Source organism: Rhinolophus sinicus, chromosome 15 (genome assembly GCF_057876585.1).
Source record: "Rhinolophus sinicus isolate RSI-liver-muscle chromosome 15, RSI-T2T, whole genome shotgun sequence".
NCBI classification, from domain to species: Eukaryota; Metazoa; Chordata; class Mammalia; order Chiroptera; family Rhinolophidae; genus Rhinolophus; species Rhinolophus sinicus.
Window position 1 is genome coordinate 100,323 of NC_142515.1, and position 18,477 is coordinate 118,799.

Consider the following 18,477-nt stretch of genomic DNA (forward strand, 5'->3'; position numbering starts at 1 on the left):
GATGGAACACCTCAGCAGAGAGAGAGGAAGGTAACAGAGAGGGAAACGGGAGATGGTTCTAAGAGATAAAAACCCTCCCACAATGGAAGGAGGCTGCTTCCTCTCTTGGGTCATCCCGCTCTGAGTCTCAACTGTACTGGCTTCTGCTAATACACTTCTTGCTGTCCTAAGCTGCACACACTCTGTCTCCTGACTGAATTCTCTCCTTCAAGAAGACAAGAGCCGAGGTGCAATATCATTCCTGGTAACAGTCTTAACTGAACATGGTTTTGGGAAAGCGAGGGAGTGGCCGAGACCCAGCCCTGACAGACCTGGGAGGACGTGAGAACAGCCATGCTTGCTATGCTCCCGGTGGCATGTGACCCCACGGCTCAGGAGTCAGGTGTCACCAACGTGCTGCTGTGCCAACGTCCTCTCTGGCTGAGCTCAGATGCCCTCGCAACTGGAAGTTGCAGCCAGCTCCGACTGAGAGGGAGGTGTCAGTGCTGCCATCGAGGATTCAGAGAGGGAAAGGCCCTGAGCCTGTGCTCCTCGCTCACCTGCCAGGTGGTTAACGAGGGAAGGCGCTGGGCTCCCGCCAACTGCCCAAGTCACCCACCAGCCACGCACAGCGACCTCCAGTCTGCTTTTGCGTGAAAGAAGTTCCCACAACCCTGAGCTGTGACCAGCTGTCTGTGCAACAGGAAGCACAACCTAGTTCGGTGGCAAGAGCAGCCAGGCAGAGGGTCACTCTGGGGGAGCTGAGGGTTTGCAGAACCGAACACTGTGGGGTAACCAATGGGGCAGAAACCCGTCTCCCCACCGTGGGAGTGGAGAGGTTGCACTTGGGCTCAGCTTGGGGCCTAAAATCGCAGTAGACACGTGTGATGCAGGGACTCAGCTCCCGCTCCCCGCACAAGAACGCAGGATAAGGCCAAAAAGGAACACCCACGGAGCCATGGATAGGGGAGTCACACCACTATATTCTCACCGGCGGCTGGTTTGTAGACACAGGAAGCAGGAGCCACATGCTAGCCACAACCCACCGTCCGTTCCTCTGCAAACCAACCAACCAACAACCAACCCCCTAGTGTAGCCATGGCAGTTATATTACTGGCTGATGGCTAACCGGTAACAGCTGATGGCCACCCAACCACAGCTGATTACAGCTGATGGCCATCTAATAACTGAGCCAGCACTTTTCCACGTGAGGCCGAGAGGCTGGACACTGCTCTCTGGGGCTCTGTCCCCACATAGATGGACCCGAAGCCAAGGAACATGTTACGTGGATCCCAGAAAAACTGAGCGTCCCGGCAACCAGGGCCTTGGGGCCAATTCCCGGAAGAGTGAGGAGATGGAGGGCTGAGTTAGGACAAGGAACGGTGGACAGAACAGGGCAGACACGTCTCACATGACCCATGAGCCCACGACACATAGGTCTCCCAGGCGGGCGAGAGAGAAGCATGCTGAGGAGTCAGGGCCTGGGTGTAGGCCATGGCCGTGACAATGAGGGCTCTCCCGCAAGAGCAGCTAGGGAAAGGAGGGGAAGTCAGGCAAAGAGGAGCCCCGCGCCCAGCGACCTCTAAGAAACCACAGGACACATTCCTCCATGGCCACGCGGTAGTTGTGGCTACTTAGCAGGTAAGCCCCTCCAGCCTGCAGGGAGAGGCACAGGGGGGCGGGACAGCCTCTGGGGACACTCACTGTTGGCAACTCTGCTCCAGGAAGCACATAATTAAGATATCAGCAAAGGCCCCGCCCCAAGGAGACAACTGGAGAATAAGTTCTCCAAGCTAGACCCCTGCACCCCTCCCAGTCCTGCAGCTGCCCCTTACCATGAACCCTGCCTGTGGCTGGGCCACCATCACACATAAATTACACAGCATGAGCTTTCCTTCACGTTGCTCCCAACACTCCCCACACGTCCAGACACAGGGAAGCTCACTGTTGCAGCCTCTGTCGGCCTGTTGCTGTGTGGGGGGGTCTCTGTCAGCAAGTCAGGCACAGCAGGTCAGATTCCCAAAAACAGGACCCAACAGCTGGGACTGGGCCTCAGGACAGGACGGAACTTACGCCCGTGGCTGCTGCAAGATGGGCGCTGAGGCTGTGGGGGAGCAGAGAATAGGGTCCAGGGGGCAGTGAGTGGCTGGGGGCACAGCCTGGACACAGCTGGGCACCAGATGGCTCAGGCTTTTTTGGGAAGGTCCTCCATTGTCAGAGTCAGCTGTGGATTGACCTGGCCACAGCCCATTAGCCTCTGCCTGGGCCACTCCAGGCCGCTCCCTTGGGCAGGGCAGACCCCCATGAGGCAGGAGGAGTGCAGCTGTCCTGGCTCCTGGTTCTACCCCATCCTCTGCTCTGGGGCTAAGCGCTAGCTCATCTCCTGAGGGAGTCAGGCTGGGCTAGGGGCTGGGGTACAGGGAAGAAGGGCACAGACTCAGCTCGCTGCAGCCCCAAGACCTGCCGACACACCCACCCAGCTCCCAGGCCTGCACCACACCCCTCCCGCCTCACACCCCTCCCAGGGCCCTGGCAGGACAGGGCCTGGCTGGGCTGGGGCCCCTGCTGGGCAGGCTTCTCTTGGAGAGCCTGGCCTGCTTAGAGACCAAGCACACTGTGGTTTCTCCCCGCTGCTCATCTGTGCAGTGCTGCCTGCCCCTGGGGCCCACTGAAGTGGGAAAACACATAGCAAAGCAATTGTGGTACATTTTTTCCACAGGAAAGTAGGTCAGGGCAAAAACAAACTTGACTTTTCAGAAACATCAAAAAGAAAATTAAAGACGATCGTCCACAAGGCGAGGCAGGAAAGTTACTCGCTGAACATGGGGTCGTGCCCCCACTTGTCTCCTGTCTAAACATGAGACTTGAACATTTTCAGGAAAAGATGCATGAAGTTCTTACTCTGGTGGAAAATGAGATGTGGTGTGAGGTAAAGGCTGTCTCTCCCAGTCCAGTGACTCTTGTTGGTTGTTGACCTTTAAGCAGAGTCTGTTCCCTTGGGGTGAACATTGAAGTGCTGGGGAGCTCAGAACGCCCCGGGGGACGGCTCTCAGGGAGCAATTACTCCCCCTCACCAGAGGTAAACGGGGAGCCCTGTGGGCACAGAGAAGGCCCAGCCCAGTGTTCAGGGGACAGAGAGTCCTGCCTTGAGGACAGAGAGTCTGAGGAGAGTCAGCGCTGGTGGGCTGTCCCCGGCCCCACGCTCAGCGGGCCCTGGCGGTGATGCTGAGTCACGGTGAGCTCATCGTGGCTGGTTCCTTCCACAGCTGATCGATACAGTATCTGTTGATGGTCTGTTCCCAATATGCCCAACATACAGAACTGACAAAATAACAGGTACAAGGGAAATCTAGCAACTTATCTCAGCGACCAAGTTCAGAAAAAAAGACGTACAGAAATTACTCATTGCAAAGGAACCAAAAAAGGGGCCAGTATTAATGTAAAGTGGTTCTTAACAAAAGAAATAATCACTGGTCCCAATTGTCCTCAGGCCTTTTGACTCAATCGATCAACACATATTTTTAATCTCTGACCAATAATTATCTATTTCATGTGACAGTAAATGCAATCGTTTCAATGACTCACGATTTTAACAATTCTTTCAACTTACTTAGATGCAATATTGCTTCCAATTGTGTCTGATTTTCCTAATCGATACGCCATGTAATTATAGGGATGATGTGGGTTCCTAACAGCAGCCAGTGATGAAGGGTTCCTGCACCACTGTTTATGTCATGGCCAATGACCACAAAGCCATACTTTGTAGCATATGAACCTCAATATTTGTACTAACTGGTTAATAACAACCTGCCACAAGCGTAGAATTGTCCCAGAGCTGTGAGGGTTCTCAAAAAGGTGCAAGAGTCTCTGTCCTCCAGAGGGTTCCAGGTCCACAGAGCAGCAGGATGGCCCACCAGCGAGGCTTCACATTGCTTCCTGATGTCACACTGCTACAAAGCTACAGTAATCAAGACAGTGTGGCACTAGTATCAGAACAGACATATAGATCAAAGGAATATAACTAAGAGTACAGAAAAAAACCCATGTAACTACAGCCAAATGATTTTTGACAAAGCTACCAAAGTCATTCGATGGGGAAAGAATAGTCTTTTCAACAAATGATATTAGGACAATTGGACAGCCACATGCAGAAGAATGAAGTTGGACCCGTACCTCACCATATACAAGAATTAAGTACAAAGGGTTAAAAACCTAAGAGCTCAAACTATAAGACACTTAGAAGAAAACATAGGGGTATATCACCATGACCTTCAATTTGACAATGGATTCTTAGATATGACACAACAGCACTTCCAAACATCTAACAAAGAAATAAAACCAACGCTACACAAATTCTTGCAAGTATTTCTTAAAAGAAGGAAATGTCCTAATTTTTATGAGACCTGAACAATCCTCATACCAAAAAATGAAACAGAAACATTTACAATAAAGGAAAATTACACATCAATCTCTGTGGTAACTATTGATCCCACATATTGCCAAACTGATTTCTGTCATAAATAAAAAGAACAATACATCATGACAAAGGTTAGTTTCTTTAACCCAACGTTGATTTCAGGTTTGAAAATCAATCAATCTATAGAGGCAACCAATGCAATATTTAGTGGGAAAATAATTGCAATATTCCTTTATAATATTTTGAGTCTGGCATCATGTTAGATAACCTTTTTTTAAATCTCTTAATTCTATCCCTTATTTCTATTTAGCAACTTTTCTCAGCTCAATAGGCCCAAATGACTAAGAAAAAACACAAAGTAACCAAGGCAGAGAGAAAACCCAGATTTTCTCAGATACTTTTGAGGTAATTTTAGTCTGATATCCAGCAGAGACAGAAAAATTTGTTTTACTTGAAGACAGCGCCCTCTCTTTTTATGAAGGTCTCATGTGTTGTGGCCCTGCCCAGACAACTGACTGATTTTGCTTCATGTTGTAAAGGCAGGAAGCAAGGAGGGACCTCTGAATGGGAAGAAAAGAAAAAGAAAAAAAAAAAGAAAAAAAGAAAATCAATCAACATAACTCACCACACTAACCACAAAAGGGAAAAAAATCATATATCGTCTTAATAGATGCAGGGAGAGCATTTGATTAAAGTCAACACTTTCATGATAAAAACCAAAACTCTTAGAAAATTAACAGATACACTGGATTTCCTTCAGCAGATACATGGCATCCACAACAAAACCATCAGACATTACGTTTAATAGCAAAATGAGATCTGGAGCAGTCTCACCACGGTCAACAGTGAGACCCAGGCCATGTGCTGCCTGGGCCGATGCCGGGCGGAGGCGTCCAGCCCACGGAGTCAGGCACAGAAAGGAAAGTGGAAAGGAACGGACAAGCTGACAGTGTTCACAGATGACATGATTGCACGTGCAGAAAACCTACAAGATATTTTGGGTTCAGTGAAGTAGAGTTTACAAGAACACAATGAAGGCAGAGGTTGCCGGGTGCCACAGGCCACCAGGGTGCTGCTGGCAGCAGCAGGTTATAGATAATACACGACGATGGTGCTACTTATGCTTTTTTGTTTGTTTTAAAGAAATAGTAAACACAACCATGGATTTCTATATGCGTCAGCACTTATCGTGATGCACAGGAAGTCTGCAGGTTATGAGGCGGAACTCTCCACAGGGAAAATCTCCCAGAGGGGACGAGGACAAGAGGACAGGCGGGGCGGGGGAGGACAGGGCACCAAGAGTGACGTCTCTGTGTCATTCTGAAATTCGACGCATTGAAAAGAAGCAGAAACAACTGTGACTCCGAGGACACGTCAGCTGGTGTGTTTTTCTCCAGGGTCTTCACGGTGTCATCTCCTCCAGCGGAATTGCAGCATCGTCATAACCCTCCTCCACTGCAGACTCTTCATCCTTGAGGCTCGTGGCCTCTCCTGAAATGACGCATGAGACACCATGTCACCATATTGCCTCAGAAGCTATATCTGACTCGTCATGGGTGGCCTGACCTGCTGGTTTCCCTCTCGTTAGGGTAGCATAGCGATGTCACCAAAAAGCACTTGACAGAGCTCAGAGCATCTGGACACGGGCTCCTCAATCTTCCCGTCACAGCGATGTGGGTGGTTCCATTCATGCGCTCCTCCAGGTGAGGACACTGGCTGAGTGAGATGCAGCGCAGCAGAAGCACAGGAGCTACCCACCCCACCCAGTTGCCACCTGCTGGACCCACGCACCTGGCCTCCCCCACCTCAGACATGCCCTCTCTGACTGGAGTCCGGCAGCCCGTTTGCCCTCATTGGTTTGATCCTGCCTTCCCCGTACCCAACGGACTCCTCATATCCAAGCCCCCTATGGTCAGCGGCCCCCTCCTGCTGGTCCTCCAGAGCCCCACCCCTAGGCTCACCCCCAGAGCTGCAGACACACCTGCCATTGCACCTGGCCACACCCTGGTCCTCCTCACCCTGTGGCTTACCCTCAGCCTCCCCAATCTCCTCGTATAGCGACACTAGAGGCAGTTCCCCAATGACATCATACAGGGGTTCTTCAGGAGATGCCTCAGAGCTTCCCAGACCTGAGGCAGAGGCAAGCACAGTCACATACAGAAGACCGGTATGGACGCGGCCGTAGGGGGTGGCGTGGGGGCAGGACTTCCAGGTGGGGACCTCACTCAGGAAGCAGAAAGGCAGAGTGCTCTGGGCAGAGACTGGGGGCTTCAGTGATGGGACCAGGCCCCTCGGTGCCTCCTGCCCTGGACACCATCATCCCCTTGTCAGGAAAGCCAGGCACTGCCCCCAATAAGCCTCAATGGGGCGTCACGTGGGAGCTTCTAGGGTTCAGCTCTGACCAGGGGCCTGAGGCCGACTAATTTCTAAGTCTCTCTCTTTGGCCAATAAAAGGCCGCTTTAAGCAAAACCCCACCTCAGAGACCCCAACACCAGTTGTGAGTTTCCACTCATTTCTCCCACACTGACAACAGGACCCGAGTGGGTGTGTGTACCTCTCTGCCTGGCTCGTGAGATTCGCAGTAGGATCAGGAGGCCCAGGAGGCCCAGCAGGAGACCGAGAAGTGTAGCCAGGACGGTACTGACCGCCCTGAGCGTCAGGCAGGGCTCTGGGGCCGGCAGGGGGCGGGGGCCAGGCTCTGCAAGGAGAACAGGAGTGGCTTCAGGGTGGGTGAGGGGTCCATGAGCCCCTTAGAGGGAGAAGGAGGCCCCGCAGGGCCCACACCCTCACCCTCATGGGCCACCATGTGGCTTCAGAAGGGCTGAGGGAAGCATCTGCTGGCCCCTGCTGGGCAGAGCACCCCAGAATTGGCTGGTGTGTGGTGGGGGAGGTGCCAGGTTTCTGCTCTCATGGAGAAGTCCACCCTTGTTAAAACTATCACTATCGTGGCCCCAAAACAGAGGCTCCTGAGCAGCCACAGCAGGTGACTTATGGGCACAGAACCGAAGCCTGCCCACACCGCAAGCTGCTGTGATGACGACTCTGGTCACTTTTGTTCTCTGCAAACAGAATGAGGTCCAGTGCTTCGGAGTAAAGACACAGTAGGGAACAACAAACGCAGCGCTAGATCCAAGGTGACCCCACTCCCCAGGAGTGAACATGGATTGAGGGTAAAAACAAGACATGTCCACAAAATAGTATTGGAAACCACAACGAAGCAGCTTTTCCCAAGAGACTGCAATGAGGAAACCTCCCACCACATGGACCATTTGCCAGACCACAGAAGGGACACAGAGGGACCTTGGGCCTTGTCCACTCACGGGAGCAGCGCACGCCCGCGTCCTCCTTGTGTCCACAGTCTGCATGTCCCCACGGTTCCGCCGGGCAGCCCCACAGGGACGCCTCGCTGCCCCTGCACGCCACCTCGTCCAGCCACACGGGACCCGAGCCAGGACCAAAGGCAGCCCCCGCCAGGGCGCCCACGGCCCGGCCACAGCCCAGCTGGCGGCACACGACCTCAGCGTCTGCCAGGTCCCAGGAATCATCGCACACGGTGCCCCAGGAGCCCGCGTGCCAGAGCTCCACGCGGCCAGAGCAGCGGTCCTCGCCCCCGCGCACGCGCATGGCGCCCTCCTCTGGAAACACAGTGGCCCAGGTCAGCAGGTACACGGCAAACCAAAGGACAGAAAGGGGACAGGGCACACACCTGGGCAGGTCTGAGTGGCTGAGCAGTTGAGGGTCTCCCCAGGGTCCTGAGGAGCTGGTCCCACCTTTTCTGTGTAGGAAATTAGGACACATCTGATTTTCAAGGTTACCAGTTTCAAATTCTGTGAAATTTTTTCTTTTCCTCTTTTTCTCCCCATCCCCAGAAATGTCTGCTTCTAAAGGAACAAAAGAGAGCTCTACCCATTTAGCCAAGGGGTACCCACACAAACTGAGGGGTTCCACACACTCTCCTGGGCTTCTCCAAAAGGCCCCCTCCATAGCGGAAGCCTGTGGAGCCCAGTGGTCCTGCTTTTCCCACTGGGAGGGACAGGGGGGCTGAGAAGACTTCAGATGACCCGCCGCAGCTCAGAGGCTCGGGACAAGGTCTCCACCCTTGCTGGACCAGCACACCCCACTATTAGAAGCTAAAGTGAAGGTGGGAGTTTCATCCCACAGAGAAATGGGGCGCTGTGGATTGACAACAGGCCAGTGCTGGAGCAGCACCCCTCATAGACCCCAACACACACAGCCCCTCCTCACCTGCACATACAACCCAGGCTTCCTGCTGGCTGGAGCAGGAGTGCTGGTCCCAGGGGGCTGAGGGGCACTGCCACAGGGACCTTTCGTGCTTGTTCCGGCACCTAATGGAGGCTACCCAGAGGACCCCAGGGGCCTTCCGGGAAACGACCCCAGCCTGGAGCTGCCCGTGGTGCTCACAGCCCAGCTGCCCGCACAGGACTTCCAAGGAGGCAGGACTCAGGGACTGGCATATGCCACCCCAGGTACCATTGTAGAAAACTTCTGGCCGCCCAGCGCAGGGCTGGCTTCTGTCCTGAAGCCTCAGGTCTGTGAACCCTACAGTAGAAGAGGAGAGTCAAGAGAATCAACTCTCTGTGAAGTGGGCTGGGAGGCTGGGTGGCTGCACAAACCTGAGCAGAAGACGCCGGCGTCCTCCTTGTGCTCACAGTCGTGCTGGCCCCATCCCCTCGACGGGCACTGCCACAACGCAGACTCGTTGCCCCTGCAGCCCAGCTCATCCATCCAGATGCGACCGGCCCCGGCCCCAAAGTGCGCGGCCCCCGGGGCGCTGAGGGCACGGCCACAGCCCAGCTGCTCGCAGACGACGTGTGCGTCCTGCAGGTCCCAGCCGTCGTCACACACTGTGCCCCACGCGCCTCCGTGGAACACCTCCACGCGCCCCGCACAGCGGCCGGGCCCGGCCGCCAGCCGTACCCGGTGGCTCCCTGCAGAGGGACCGAATCAGGGCGGCCCACCCCCCACCCCAAGGCAGATGGCGGTGGGTGCGGGCCCTCACTCACCAGAGCACACGACGCCCACGTCCCGCAAGGCCCCCGCGGGCACCAGCAGGGATTTGGACACGTTGCACTGGGTCAGGAGGGTCTCAGTGCCCAGACAGCGCGCTCGGCTCAGCCCCACCCCGACCGCCCCACGCCTGGGCGCAGGCGCATCATAGGCTCGCTGGGCCCTTCCGCATCCCAGTTGCCGGCACACGACGAATGCGCCATGTAGGTTCCACGACTCGTCCAGAACACGGCCCCACACGCCGTCCAGGGACACCTCCACGCGGCCATCACAGTGGCTCTGTCCGTCCCTCAGCCGCAGGGTGTGGGAGAGACCTGGGGAGAGAGAGGCTGGCAAGTGTCAGGGGGAGGGACCCTCGGCCTGCAAAGGGGAGAGGACCACCAACTCCCCCAGAGTCCCGTCCACTCTCAGCCCCCTCTGCCCAGTGCTGTTGCTGACCCACCTGAGCAGACCACGGTGGCCACGTTTCCTGGGGCACAGGCGGGGGCCCCCAGGGTGCTCACTGGGCAATTCCACAAATAGGGCTCTGTCCCCACACAGTGAAACACGTCAGACCAGATAGGAGCGTCCCCGTCCCCAAAATGGCCTCCTCGAGGTGTGGCCATTGCACTACCACAGTTGAGCTGGTGGCAGAGGACGGAGGCATCTGCTAAGTCCCAGTGTGCAGCACAGAGGGGTGCCCAGGCCCCCTGACCCTGGAGTTCCACTCGCCCTTCACAGCTGTGGCTGCCGTTGACCAGCCGGAACCCTGGTGGAGTGGGGGTGTCAGCATTTCTCTGGACCCTGCAGACTCTGTGCTTAATGTAAGCTTTGTTAAACACAGTCCACTCCCAGACTTGGGAGGGACAGGCGGAGAGTAAGAAAACAGCTTTTAGGATTGACATCACTATAAATGGCGGATAGGGAATACCAAAATGCACCCCTCCAATACAGTAAGGATTAAGCTGGGGAAAACAGGCAAATCAACGTTTGAGTACTCTGAAATGTAAGCAAAAACACAGGAACACTAATGAGAAGTGACGTTGTGGAATGTTGTCTACATGCAAGCAGGAAGTGAACACTAAGGCAGAAGCAGCTGGTTTGCATAGCTACTGCTTCACTGTCCAGCTGGAATTCCTGGAATCAGCAGAACATGGCAGCCTCCTACTGCAGTCTCTGCATATGCTGTGGCACCTGGCTCACAGTGTGAGCCTAAACACACCCCACACCCTGGAACTGGGAAGGAAAATCTGAGACATGCAAGAAGAGGGAACCCCCAAACTCCATCCCTCCTCTAAACAATGAGTAAGCTGGTAAAACCATCATAACCAACTTTTTTGGAACTGTAGTATCTAATCAAACAGAGAAATTTAATGAAGCAAGAAGTTGGCCAATTTAGCTCTGCCAGGTAAGAAGTGAATGCTAAGGCAGAGTTGGAAAATGGCCTTTGTCAGCTTTGAAGGTGTAATCCAACAAAGAGCTAATATGCAAAGTCCAAAACAGTTTTGAGTTTTGTTTGTTTGTTTGTTTGTTTAACAGATCTCGGTGGTCACACATGACAGAGAATAGAGTCTTTACAAAAAGAAATTAGAAAAGTGACTAAACAAAGAACTATAACCCATAACAATTATCAACAACAAACCCTGGGGTGGGGAGAGAATCTGATTTTCTGAGTTGCCACATTATAATAAGTTTTAAATGTCCAGCTTCCAAAGAAAATATGAAATACATGCAAAGTATCAAGACAGTATGACACATTCGTGTGAAAAAAAAATAGAAAATGTCCTTCAAGAAACTAAGTCATTAGTCTTACAAGACAAATACTTTAAATACACTGTCTTACATATGCTCAAAGAGATAAAGGAAACCAGGATAACGAAGTCTCATTACACAGGGAATTTCAATAAAGAGATATAAATCATTTTAAAAGGAGTCAAAGGGAATTGTTGGAGCTTAAAAGTACAATAGCTGAACTGAAAATTCGCTAGAGGGGGTCAACTTATGTTTTGAGCAGGCAAAAGAAAGAATCAATGAACTTGAAGACAAGCACACTGAAATTATCCAGTCTGGGGAGCAGAAAGAAAAAAGAATGAAAGAACATAAATAGATCCCTAAAAACCTGTGGCACACCATCAAGTGTACCAACATATGCATAGTAGGAGTCCTATTAAGAGAGGAGACAGAAAATGGTAGGGAAAATATTTCAGGAAATAAAGGTTTTTAAATAACATAAAAACCCTCCCCAGGTTTGATGCAAGACATGAACCTACACATCCAAGAAGCTCAACAAAGTCCAAGTGGACTATACTCAAAAACATCCACACTGAGACACACTATAATCAAACTGTCAAACACCAAATATAAAGAGCATCCTGAGAGCAGCAAAAGAAAAGTGAATTACCGTTTACAAGGACCCTCAATAATTTTAACAGCTGATTTCTTATCAGAAACCATAGAAAACATGAAGCACCAGAATGACATACTTAAAATGCTGAGAGACTAAAAAATTGTTACCCCCAAATTCTATATGCAGCACAGCTATTCTTCAAAAATAAAGGAAAAATTAAAACACAGCTGAGGGAATTCATTGCTAGTGGACCTGTCTTAGAAGAAATGCTAAGGGAAGAACTTCAGGTTGAAATAATAGGTGGACAGTAAGTCAAAGACATATGACTAAATAACACTGATAAAAGTAATTACATAAGAGCACAAAGCCAACATTATTGTATTTGGGGTTTATTACTCCTCTGTTTTTCCTATATGCCTTAAAAAACAAATACAAACAACAATAATTATAAATCTATGTTAATGGGCACACAATGTATAAAGATGTAATTTATGACAATAAATGCATAGGTGCAGGGCTTGTATATACTTTGAAGCTAAGTTGGTTTTAATTCAAAGTAGAGTTTTAAAATTTTAAGACGTTAGTTATAATGGCCAAGTTAACCACTAGTGAAAAAACTTTAAAATGTACGCCCCCCTCCCCCCAAAAAAGATAAGGGAATCAAAATGGTACACTACAAAACTCAATTATACACAAAAAAGGGCAGTATTAGAGGAACCGAGAAACAAAAAAATACATGATATACAAAAAAAAAAAAGCAAAATGATAGACGGAAATATTCCCTTATCAGTATTATTTTAAATGCTTAGAGATTAAATTCCCTAATTAAGAGGCAGAGAGTGGGAGAATGGATTAAAAAATAAAACATAGTCCAATAATATTCTATCTTCATGAACTCACTTGGGATCTAAAGACAGAATTGGTTTAAAGTGAAAGGCTGAAAAAAAAGCTATTCATGCAAATATTTACCAAAAGAGCACTGGAATGGCTATACTAATATTAGACAAAAATAGACTTTAAGTTTTAAAAACAATGTTATGAGAGGAAAATATTATATATTGATTAAAGGGTTAATCCATGAAGAAGATATAACAATTATGAATATATATGCATCTAATAACAGAGCCACAAAAACTGACAGAATTAAAGGGTTATTTTAAAATAATGACTAGAGCCTGACCTTGTAATAAACGAATACAACTATCTAAGGCAAAGGGAACAAGCAAACTAAACATTTTTAAAACTAAAAATTTAGGGAGGCATATTTTCTGTAGGTATTCTGTTTGATTATGTTATAGTTTCTGCTTGGCCCAAGGATCTAATTTCTATCTGATGTAAATAACAGACTCAGCCATGTATCCTACATCTTTTACTGGGGAAAATGATATGCAAATTTGTTTTTCTTCTTCATAGTGGTGTTTACCATGAGTAGCTTGGGTTGACTTGTGAATTTTCTGTGTTTATATTCTATTAAGTGCCAGGCTACTTACAGTCTAAACTTTCCTTTCGAATGCATTTTAAAAAATTATTTTTAGTATAGAAAATTAAATGTATACTAAGATAATTTCCTCTAATTTCCAATTAGAAGGGGCTTAAAGGTTAATACATTTCTCTTGATAAATTATATTCTATACATGACAAGGAAAATTTCTTTTAAGGACCTTGGTGTATTTGGTTTTTAAATACATGAACTTGCTGGATTTCCAGTGCTGAGGCTAAGATATTTTAACTTTTTCTTTTTCACTGATTCACCTGTTGGCACTATTTTGATATATATCATCAATTGATTTAGACTTGTCGAAAAAAAACTTTGTCATTTGATCTTAATAGATCAAACCTTTTCAGTAATACAAAATTATGATTGTTCTGGTTATGTGTGGTTGATACCCACAACCACTTGTGGATTGCCTATTCTTCACTTTTCACAATTTTTCTCCTTGTTTTTGTAATACACAACCTGGGTGGTTTTTTCAAAAAATAAATAAATAAATAAAAATAATGACTAGAGCACTAATACCTCATTTTAAATCACGAATAGACCATGTACACATAAGGTAAATTAGGAAGTAAGGAACTGCAACAATACTATAAACCAACTAGACCTAACAGACATGTGCAGCGCATGACTTTACCCAACAACAGCAGAATACACACTCTTCTCAAATGCCCATAAAACATTCACCAGGACAGACCATTTGTGCTGGGGCACAAATCAAGTCTGAATAAATGTTAAAAGACTGAAATCATAAAAATATCATCTCTGACTACAGCAGAATGAAGCTAGAAATCAGTAACAGAAGGAAAACTGGAAAATTCACAAAAGCAACACACTCATAAACAACAGATGGAACACAGAAGAAATCACAAGGAAAACTGACAATACTTTGAGATGAATGAAAATGCAAACAACATACTAAAACTTATAGACTGAAGCAGAAAAATTGTTCAGAGGAAAATTTCTAGTGGCAAATGTCTATATTATGAAAGGAGTATCTCTAATGAATACCCTAAATACACCTTAGGAAACTAGAAAAATAAGAATAAACTGGATCTGAGACTAGTGAAAGGAAGAAAATAATAAAGGTTACAGTGGAAGTAAATAAAGTATAGAATAAAAAACAATACAGAGAATAACGAAAATAAAAGTTTATTCTTTGAAAAGGTCAACAAAATTCACGTTTAGCAAGATTGGCCAAGAAAAAAAAACCCCAGAAGGCCCAAATTACAAAAATCAGATGAAAGTGGAGGTATTACTAGTGAACTTATAGATACAGAGGAACATAAGTGACTGCTATGAGCAGACACCCCAACACATAGGTAATTTCAATGAAATGGACATATTTCTAGAAACACACAAAGTACCAAAATTGACTCAGTAAGAAATGGAAAATATGAACAAACTTATAAAAAGTAAAGTAAATGAATCAATAAACAAAAATCTCTGAGCAAAGAAAAGCTCAGTACCAGATGGCTTCACTAACAACACGAAGGAAAAGCAAAGTAAAACAATCGATGCAGAAAAGGCATTTGACCAAATCCAACAGACTCGTGATAAAACCACTCAACCCACTGAAAAGAAGGAACATTTCTCAACACGATAAACGGCATTTAGGGAAAACCCACAGCTGACAAACTCAGTGGTGAAAAGCTGAAAGCTTTCCCCTGTGTCAGGAGGAACACAAGGGTACCACTCTCACCACTGCTACTCAACACTGTCCTGGAAGTTCCAGCCAGAGCAACGAGGCAAGAAAAAAGACATAAAGGGCATTCCAGTTGGAAAGGAAGAAGTAAAACTATCTCTACGCGTATTCACAGAGATGTGCTCTACATAGAAAAACCTGCAGAATTCACCTAGAACTATTAAAGCTAACAAAAAGTTCAGGAAAGTTGAGAGTGCAAGATCAATACACAAAGATTAGGTGTATTTCTATATTCTGGCAATGAACAGTCCTGACAAAAATTAAGAGAACAATTCTCTTTACAATCACATGAAAACTTACTTTCCCCTGAACACCTGAGCCCAGCATCCTGGCTGTGCCCACACTGGTGCCCGGGACCCCGAGGGCAGTGGAACAGCTGGGACTCATTGCCCACACAGTGGAAGGCCTCCGTCCACACGACCCCGGAGCCCGGACCAAAGTGGGAGCCGCCAGGCATGGACACAGCTGAGCCACACTGCAGCTCCCGGCACACCACGTGGGCCGTGGCCTGGTCCAGGTCAGCATCGCAGACGGTGCCCCAGGTCAGGCCGCGCCTCACCTCCAGACGCCCAGCACAGGGGTGCTCGCCGTCCGCCAGCCGGGCCTCGGTGTGTCCTAGAGGTGGACATTGGACTGAAACAGTCCCTCCGGGGCAGAGCAGGTGCTTTGCAGGCCCCTGGGCAAAGTGACCCATTTGCCCTGCCCTCCAGTCCCACTGGGAGGAAGGACACAGGGAAACCAGGACCACCTGGCCTGGCACAGCCCTGAGGAGCCCCAAAGAGGGCACTGGGATTCCTGGGGGCCTGCAGGCTGGGAGGACCCTCCCCTCCCATCCCTCAGCATCTCACTCAGTTTCTGACAGCATTCCTCACCCCAAGGCCTCATTGAGCCAGGGGTAAATGAACACAGTCCACTCAGCCCTACACCACAATCTGTCATCACCGCATCGTCAGGCTTGGACTGCATGTCTGGCTTGCACTTTAATTGCCTGGTCAGTTTTAAACCCCAGTGCCTAGCCGCACCCCGGTACGTGCCATCAGAGCCGTGTGGAGGTCCTGGCACAGGAAAGGATCACCTCCCAAGGTGACTTCAGACCACCAGGAGAGAAGCAGGGTCCTAGGAAGGCTCCATGTCACTCTCCCTCCAGGGGCGGCGTGCAAGCTGGTAGGCAGTGGGTGGACAAACTCCCCACCTCTCCTCCAGGCAGTGGATGTCCCCTTTAGTCCCCCAAGCACAACTGTGAGAGGATGCCTCCCCCTCAGAGACCCTTGGGCTCTGCATCCCTACCTGAACACACCACCGGGGAGTCCGTCTCAAGCATGCAATGTGCCCACAAGTTGAAGTTGAACCTGCAGTTGAAGATGCTGGACTCTGTTCCCTGACAGGTCACGACCTTTGGGCTGAGGAGGGGTTTGGATGCCTGGAGTGCCTGGCCGCACCCTAGTCCCCTGCAGAAGACACTGGCCTCCTCTGCATGCAAGCCACAATTCACGTTATAGCCATCTCCAAACAGGATGTCAGGGGTCCCTGCACAGGGGCTGCTTCCTCCACTCAGCCTCTCGGTGACCAGCTTCCCACCTGCACACATACAGGAGCACGCCCTGCTCCTCACCTGAGCAGGTCTGGGAGGGTTGCACCCCACTCAACCCACAGTCGTCCCCCCCCCCCCCCAGGAGGGCTTGGCCTTTGGCGGATGGAGTGAAGCCAGAGACCTGTCTGCAGAGAGGCCCTTCCTTCCCGCCCAGGACCCCTGAGGAGGGGAGAGGCAGCAGCTGCACCCACCTCACCCTTCCTTGCCTGAGGCCCCCCCCACTCCCACTGCACAGCAGAAATGAGCTCCAAGCTTTCCAGCTCCTGGGGCTTCCATGCTCCAGGGGGAGGACTCCCCTCCCCAAACAGAGCAGAGGGGCCAGGACCACCACGCCGGCCGGCCTGGCCTGAGCCATGGGCGACCCCAGAAGTTTGTGTGGTCACCACTGGGCCCCACGCTTGAACCCAGAAAGGGTTGCCCTGGTGTGCAAGTCCATCTGCGAAAGCGCACGTTCCTCACCAGTGTGGTGCCCGCCTCAGAGGGGGCGCTGCTGCAGTTGGGGCCATCGCAATGCGATGAGGGTCTGAGGGGCACGCATCGGGCCCCCTCACGAGGGTGGGGACACTGCCGGCCGCCTACCTGAGCAGTGCAGGGCGCTGATGCACTCACACGCGCAGCCCTGCTCGGGCTCCCATGGCCCCAGCGAGCAGTCCCAGAGGGAGGCCTCGTCGCCCTGGCACCTCACAGCCTGCAGCAGAGACCGCTGCCTCTCCCTGGGCCACAGCACGTACATGGGCGTGAAGAGAGCGTGGCCGCAGCCCAGCTGCCTGCAGATGACGTCCCCCTCGCCCTGGCCCCAGTGGTCTCCGCACACCATGCCCTGCTGCCCTCCGCGCTGCACAGTGACCAGGCCCCCGCAGGGGTTCCCGCCCCTCAGCAGAGTCACGGAGTCCTCGGCGAGGCCTTTGGGGCAAGAACACCAGGAGCGGCCATGGCAAAGATGCGCTGGAGAACTTTTTGCCCAGAATTTTCCAAAATTAGAAATCTAATGTTCACCTTCCATCCCAGTTTGCAACCTTAATTTCGATTTCCTCAAGTATTCTCACTCTTTATTTTGATGGTGATGACATTAACGAAGTAAAATGTTAACAAAAATGACTGTCTAAGGACCGTTTTCTGTGGAATCTTCACACGGGCATGGCCCATGGTCACTTTGCCTGCAGAGGGCTAAGACTCCCATGATGCACCCCCCCTGAGTTATGTCGTGCCCTCCCCTTGTGGACCAGCCTCAGAGCCCGGAGCCCTCCAGATCCCAGCACTCACCTGGAGGGAGGTTCCAGCAGGCCAGGAGGAAGGGCCACAGCCTCAGAGGGGACAATGCCATCCCTGGTCACCTCTGCTGCTGCAGCCACCCCAGGCACAAGCGAGGGTGCTCCACCCAAGTTCAGGAGGTGGCCTCCAACTCAGTGGGAAGCCCTTCTGAGAGGGAACCCTGGGAGTACCACCTGCCCCCCGGTGGTATCAGAGCTGTCAATCAGAGCTGCTAATCAGAGCCGCCATCTGTCCCAAGAGCAGGAGCTCACCCACTGGGCCTGAGCACAGACGGCACCAGTGGCATGTGGTGAGGCCCCCACTGGGCTTCCTGCACAGCAGCTGCCTGGCACAGACCCAGGCTCGAGACTCCCAGAGGAGCCACCACCTCAGGGCCAGGGCCCAGGGCCAGGGACGTGAAGGTTGTTGGGGAGACACGCCTTTCTCTGCCGCCAACAAAGGTGTGTGGAAGAACAAGGCTCACTGCAGTGTTCCATGAACAGACACAGCGGTTTGACCAAAACTCGTAAGAACGTGCCTCACCTGGGTACATGCAGCTCTCTGTGAGGATGGAATCCTTGAAAAGCAGCCAAAGGTACAAGAGGAGAGGAATAAATAAATGACGGAAGATACATGTGAAGGAATAATAGCAGCCACTGAAAATGGGACGTTAGCTGCATGTTT

General features: G+C 50.5%; 1 protein-coding gene across 1 annotated transcript; it reads right to left on the reverse strand.

Moving 5' to 3' along the window:
• Positions 1-5,181: 5,181 nt before the first annotated feature.
• Positions 5,182-18,181, reverse strand: LOC109439856 (scavenger receptor cysteine-rich domain-containing protein SCART1-like). Its single transcript, XM_074338731.2, has 12 exons — positions 17,806-18,181; positions 17,122-17,445; positions 16,239-16,529; positions 15,252-15,566; positions 9,868-10,173; positions 9,422-9,739; positions 9,032-9,346; positions 8,643-8,957; positions 8,104-8,172; positions 7,718-8,032; positions 6,952-7,095; positions 5,182-6,525 (listed from the first exon to the last, which is right to left on the reverse strand). The coding sequence occupies exons 1-12, from the start codon at positions 17,864-17,866 to the stop codon at positions 6,203-6,205; spliced, it is 3,096 nt and encodes a 1,031-aa protein (XP_074194832.2). The 5' UTR covers positions 17,867-18,181; the 3' UTR covers positions 5,182-6,202.
• Between the last annotated feature and the right edge of the window lie 296 nt (positions 18,182-18,477).